This window comes from Otolemur garnettii, unplaced genomic scaffold (genome assembly GCF_000181295.1).
Source record: "Otolemur garnettii isolate 467f Iridium unplaced genomic scaffold, OtoGar3 scaffold00155, whole genome shotgun sequence".
NCBI lineage: Eukaryota > Metazoa > Chordata > Mammalia > Primates > Galagidae > Otolemur > Otolemur garnettii.
Window position 1 is genome coordinate 1,446,342 of NW_003852550.1, and position 6,675 is coordinate 1,453,016.

The following is a 6,675-nucleotide window of genomic DNA, read 5'->3' on the forward strand; positions in this document are numbered from 1 at the left end:
GCCTTAGCCGGTTGAGCTACAGGCGCCGAGCCTACAAATTTTTTTTTCAAAAAAAATTTTTTTTTTTTTTGGAGACAAGAGTCTCAAGTTGTCACCCTGGTTAGAGTGCCGTAGTGTAGTGTCACAGCTCACAGCAACCTCCAACTCTTGGGCTTAAGTGATTTTCTTTCCTCAGCCTCCCAAGTAGCTGGGACTACAGGTGCCGACCACAATGCCCAGCTATTTTTTGGTTGTAGTTCCATTGTTGTTTTTTAGCTGGCCTGGGCCAGGTTCCAACCCACTAGCCTTGTTGTATGTGGCGAGCGCCCTACCCACCAAGCTACAGGTACCGTCCCAATTTTTTTTTTTTGAGACAGAGTCTCACTTTGTCGCCCTTAGTAGCATGCTGTGATGTCATAGCTCACAGCAACCTCAAACTCATGGACTCAAGTGATCCTCTTGCCTCAGCCTCCCAAGTAGCTGGGACTACAGGTACCTGCCACAATGCCCAGGTATTTTTAGAGTCAGGGTCTCTGGCTCAGGCTGGTATTGAACCTGTGAGCTCAGGCAAACCACCCGTCTCGGCCTCCCAGAGTGCTAGGATTATAGGCATGAGCCACTACTCCCGGCCCTACAATTTTTTTTTTAATTATTATTTTTAATTTCCTTGCCTTTTTGTTGAGACAGAGTCCCACCCTGTGCCCTGGGCAGAGTGCAATGGTGTTATAGCTCAGCCTCCGGAAGCCACTGGGATTACAGGTGCTCGCTGCAGCGCCCGGCTGGGTTTTTCATTTTTTTAGGATTCAGGGTCTCACTCTCACTCCTACGTTTGATAGCTTTTTGTTATAATTAGGGTGGAAAGTTAAGGTAGAAATCCACAGAGGTGAGCAGACAGAAACACATAATATTTATATTTTATATTTTACCTAAGCTAAAACCTTGGTCTTAACTCTTGACTGTTTAGCTGCTACTTTTTTGGTTCATATTACTTCTCATCTCTCGCCCTGCCTGCACTGTTCTAAGTTGCCTCCCCATTCTGCTCTCTATTGCCATTCACCACTCTCTCCCCTCCCCAGTCCATCTTTCATGCTGCCTCCACACCTGTTCATCTTCCTAGAACTGACACTAGATCCCATCATCTTCTTTAAAATGTTAAGTGGTTCCTCATTGTTTACAATCTAAGCCAGTATGGGCAGCATTGTTTCTTAAAACAGTCTTTTTAAACCTCCAAGTTTAAACCTCCTTACACAATGCCTGGCACATAATAGGTGCAAAAACAATATTTGGGTGCTGAGTGATTCCTGGCTTGGATTCTGGCGTTTACGTTTATAAACTCATTTAATCCTTATGTTAGTAAAGCAATACTAATTGCTGCAACAGATCAACTCCTTGAAATGTGGCTTAACACGATGGTTCTTTTCCTTGTTGATGGCACACTCCAATGCAAGTATTCCTGGTTGGACTCATTTTCTCTAAGCAATAGTTGAGGGATGCAGACTATTTCAATCTTGGAGTGCTGTTTCTTTAATATGGTGGCTTCCAAAATTACCTGACATTTCCATTCTGGCCAGCCAGAAAGGGAAAAGAACACAGAGGATCACTCCTGGAAGATTTTTTTATAAGTCCAGCCAAAAAGTGGTATATATCTGTATCTGCCTACATTTCAGCAGCCAAAATTAAGCTACACAGCCATGCTGAAATATGGGAGGGAAGCAGGGAAATATAGTTCAGCTGTATATCTGGGAAGAGGAGGAGATGGAATTTGTTAAGCATGGCAGTCTGCCAGAGTCTTTTTTTTTGGTGTGGGGTAGAGTTCCCTTTGTTGCCCTCAGTAGAGTGCAGTGGCATCATAGCTCACAGCAACCTCCAACTCTTGGGCTTAAGTTCCTCAGTTTTTCTGTTTTTAGAAAGACAGGGTCTTGCTCTTGCTCAGGCTGGTCTCAAACTTGTGAGCTCAAGCAATCCACCTGCCTCGGCCTCCCAGAGTGCTAGGATTATAGGTGTGAGCCACTGAGCACAGTCTCGCCAAGTCCTTATACACTAATCCAGACCTATTTGGATAAGTTCTTAGTGCTCTTCTTTTTCCTTGATATAGACTGAATTGTGTTTTCCCAAAATTCATTTTGTGGAGCCCCAACCCCCAAAGTGATGATATTGAGGGATTACTTTTGGGAGGTATTTAGGATTGTATTAGGTATTTAGGATTGTATTAGGTTAGATTGTATTAGGCAGAGCCCTCACAGTGGGATTAGTGCCTTTATAAGAGGAGAATGCTGGAGAGCTTGCTGGTCAGTATTCTCCCTGTGCACACACACAAGCAGAGGTCATATAATCATGCAGCAATCTGGCAGCCACCTCTAAGCTGAGAGAAAAGGCCTTGTCTGCACCATGATCTTGGGCTTCTAAGCCTCTAGAACTATGAAATGTCATTTAGTCACCAGTGTCTATTTTGCTGTGCCATCCCGAGTAGACTAATAACCCTCCTTCCCCCAACTCGGATTCTGTAGTGACAAATAAGGTAATCCAGATGAACTCCCTTTCCTCTAGACTCCTCTCAGCTGGAGCCACCAGAGTTTATGCTATCTTGACTCATGGAATCTTTTCTGGTCCGGCAATTTCTCGCATCAACAATGCATGCTTTGAAGCAGTAGTAGTCACCAATACCATACCTCAGGAGGACAAGATGAAGCATTGCTCCAAAATACAGGTGAGAGTGAAATTCTTGCAAAAGAAGACTTCCCTAAGTGTTCAGGAGGGTGTTAGATATGTTGAATTAGGTATCTGGATTCGGAAGATCTCCTTCTTTGATCCCTTTTTTCTTTTTTTTTGAGACAGAATCTCATTTTCTTACCCAGGCTAGTGTGCCATGGCATCAACCTAGCTCACAATACCCACAAACTCCTGGGCTCAAGTGATTCTACTGCTTCTGAGTAGCTGGGACTACAGGCATCCACTACAAGGCCTGGCTAATTTTTCTGTTTTTAGTAGGGATAAGGGTCTCACTCTTGCTTAGGCTGATCTTGAACTCCTGAGCTCAAACAACAGTCTTCCGTCCGTCCTTGGCCTCCCAGAGTGCTAAGATTATAGACCTAAGCCACCATGCCCAGCCAGTTGGGTTTTAGTTTGAGGATTTAGTTTGTCATCAGAATCTGTTCTAAAAATCAACAGGTGAAAAGTTGCCTGTTCAGAAGTTCAAATTTCTGGACTTCAGAGTTTCTGGAGGGTTAAGCCAAGGAGTCTACTTTTTTTTTTTTTTTTTTTTTGCAGAGACAGAGTCTCACTTTATCACCCTCAGTAGGGTCCTGGCGTCACACAGCTCACAGCAACCTCCAACTCCTGGGCTTAGGCGGTTCTCTTGCTTCAGCCTCCGAGGAGCTGGGAGTACAGGTGCCCGCCACAATGCCCGGCTATTTTTTTTTGTTCTAGAGACAGAGTCTTACTTTATCACCCTCAGTAGAGTGTTGTGGCATCATACAACTCACAGCAACCTCCAACTCCTGGGCTCAAGCGATTCTCTTGCCTCAGCCTCCCAAGTAGCTGGGACTACAGGCAACCGCCACAATACCCGGCTATTTTTTTTTGTTGCAATTTGGCCGCTGCCGGGTTTGAACCCACCACCCTTGGTATATGGGGCTGGTGCCCTACCCACTGAGCCACAGACGCTGCCCAGGAGTCTACATTTTAACAGGCTTTCCCTGTGATTCTGATGCACATTACAATTTGCAAATACCTACTTTACAGCATGTTTGTCTTAGTTTTAACTATAGGCCCCTGTAGTCCTAATGTGAAACCTTTAAAATGATTGACTACTCCTTAGAACTTTTCATGTTTCTCAAAGTATGCTCTGTACCTAAGGTTCTTATTATTAAAATGTAGATTCCTGGCTTGGTACCCATAGCGAGGTGGTTAGGGCACCAGCCCTCATACATTGAGGCAGGCGGGTTTGAACCTGGCCCAGGCCTGCTAAACAATAATCATAACACCTGCAACAAAAAATAGCTGGGCATTGTAGCTGGCACCTGTAGTCCCAGCTACTTGGGAGGCTGAGGCAAGAGAATTGCTTGAGCCCAAGAGTTTGAGGTTGCTGTGAGCTGTGTCGCCATAGCACTCTACCGAGGGTGACATAATGAGACTCTGTCTCAAAAAAAAAAATGTCAATTCCTTTGCTCCATCCAAGAACTACAAAACCAGAAATCCTGGAACCAGTTATTTTAAAGTAATTCCTCAAGCAATTGTTTGACAATAATGTTTGAGTGCTGTTTCACTGAAGGAAAAAGACATTGCATTAATTAAAAATGTGTGTAGTAACCTATTCTCTTTTTCCCCCATTCTTAATGGCTTTTAAATGCCAGCCCACCACCATTTTGATGAGCCAGAATCAGAGTTTTTCTTCTGTTAGCATTTTGAGTCTTTTCTAAAGTGGTCATGTTTTTTGTTTTTTGTTTTTTTTCCTAAGTGGTCATGTTGAAAATGTTCTGAGAGTAGCTGAGTACAGGCTACTGAGTGGAAACAGCACTCACTGGGTGGGGGCACTCTGGGCTCCTCATCCCTGTCTGCAGATTGGCTGATCATCTCTGTCCATATGATACTAACCTGATGATGCCCCTCTTACCTTTTTAGGTGATTGACATCTCCATGATCCTTGCAGAAGCCATCAGGAGAACCCACAATGGGGAATCTGTTTCATACCTGTTCAGCCATGTCCCTTTATAACAGAATAACTTTTGAAGCTTTTTAAAAATAATGTCAACCCCTACCCCTTTGTTTTCCCTTGGTATTTGATGATAAATCAGCAGAAGACCCAGCTTGCCCCAGTGAGCTTTCTACATCCCACATCAAGCATATTAGATAGAGCTTTTCCTAAATGAGGGAAGACATATTGAGATTAACTGCTGGGATGTCCTCCCTGTGTTGTCTCATTGTGGCTTCCTTGATGATTTTGTGAGCCTTGCAGCTTTAACCATATGCTCAGCTGCTGCAAGATGTTAGATTTTGAAGATGTTGTATAGGGGTATTTGACTGTGATTGGGGAAGCTCGGACTATTTTGCATGTGAATGCTTCAGGGTTTTCTTTGTTCAGAACTAGCTGCAAAGCCAACCCAAGTAGGACAAGATCTCCAAGATCTATGCTATTCAGCAAGAGGCCTGGGCTGCCCTAAACTTAGTCCTTCCTGGTAGCTGAGCAGGAGCAGACAGATCAGCTTGAGCAGCCCTTGGGGGGGGGGGTTTGGGGAGGGTAAGGGTGGGGGGTGTGTGGCACTTAGTGCATCAAATGTTTCTTGGGAGGAAGAAGCCTGATCATCACCATCTGCTTGACTATGTAGCTTGGAATCTCTTTGTACCTATTCCTTTCAGTTTGGCCTACCTTCATCCATCTTGACCGTTTCCTGGCCAAATATCCTCTTGGGCCCAAATGAACCATGTACCATAGTCTTCTGGAAAACCAACTTGCTTCCTGGTGTGTAACTGCTAACATTCACATTAGATGATTTGCTGTAGCTCAATCTTCCTTAGCCTACTACCGCTGCAGCAGTAGGTTTTAGGTGATATTGTAGTGCCTTTGAATTCATTTAAGTATTTAATTTTCATCTTCCTTCCTCAGATCTGTTTAGCCTCTCAAATGACCTGAGATTTCTGTTTAAAAAGATTGATGTTATTGTCTCTTGTAGAGGAAACTAATAAAGTGTCTGTACTTGTGTGATTTGGAGTCTGTATCATACCTTTGCTGATCACTTTGCTAAATGTTTGGTTTAGATGCCTTTCTGCCCAATGATAGCACTTATTTCTTTGTTTCCAAACTATTTTAGCTACATTTTTCTTTTTTGAGACAGAGTTTCACTTTGTCACCTGCAGTGGAGTGCCAACCTCCAATTCTTGGGCTCATGCGATTCTCTCCCCTTAGCCTCCCATGTAGCTGGGACTACAGGCACCCACCACAACAATCAGCCATTTATAGAGGCAGGGTCTTGCTCTGGCTCAGGCTGGTCTTGAACCTGTGGGCTCAGGGCAATCCACCAACCTTGGCCTCCCAAAGTGCTAGGATTACAGGTGTGAGCCATCACACCTGGCCTTTAGCTGCATTGATAAGTCAAGAGAACAGATGGGCAGCAGCTTTATTCAATTGTACAATTTTAGGATTTCTGAGTTTACTGTGAACTAGATACACTATAATTCTGTGCAGTGTACCTGAATTATTGGGTGTACAATGCCTGCTGAATCTCTAGTTCTTATTCCTGGGATATGAATTAGGTATTTTTTTTAGAGAAATTTCTATGATTTATTCATTTTTGAGCCATTTTTGCCAAATGTGATCATTTCCTTCCATTCATCAGTGATTAACATGTTTTGCATTTATTTTTTACCCTTTAAAATAAAATTTGTTTTAAGAAGGTGGCTCAGTGGATAGGGCACCAGCCCTATATACCAAGGGTGGTAGGTTCGAAGCGGCCCTGGCCAAATTTCAACAAAAAAATTGCTGGGAGTTGTGGCCGGTGCCTATAGTCCCAGCTACTGGGGAGGCTGAGGCAAGAGAATTGCCTAAGCCCAAGAGCTGGAGGTTGCTGTAAGCTGTGATGCCTCAGCACTCTACCAAGGGCAATAAAGTGAGACTCTGTCTCTACAAAAAGAGAGAGAGGGTAAATGTACAAAAGTTAATAATGAATTATAACACATTCCAAATTTTAAGTGAGTTTCTTT

The 6,675-nt window shown here is 43.7% G+C and overlaps 1 protein-coding gene across 1 annotated transcript in view; it reads left to right on the plus strand.

Annotated features, from left to right (window-relative positions):
• Positions 1-5,680, plus strand: part of PRPS1 (phosphoribosyl pyrophosphate synthetase 1) — an 11,343-nt gene extending 5,663 nt beyond the window's left edge. Inside the window, exons 4-5 of the mRNA XM_012811375.2 lie at positions 2,527-2,686; positions 4,600-5,680. Coding sequence (XP_012666829.1) covers positions 2,527-2,686; positions 4,600-4,692 — 253 coding nt within the window. The 3' untranslated portion in view covers positions 4,693-5,680. The remainder of the gene's footprint in view (positions 1-2,526; positions 2,687-4,599) is intronic.
• The last annotated feature ends 995 nt before the right edge of the window (positions 5,681-6,675 follow it).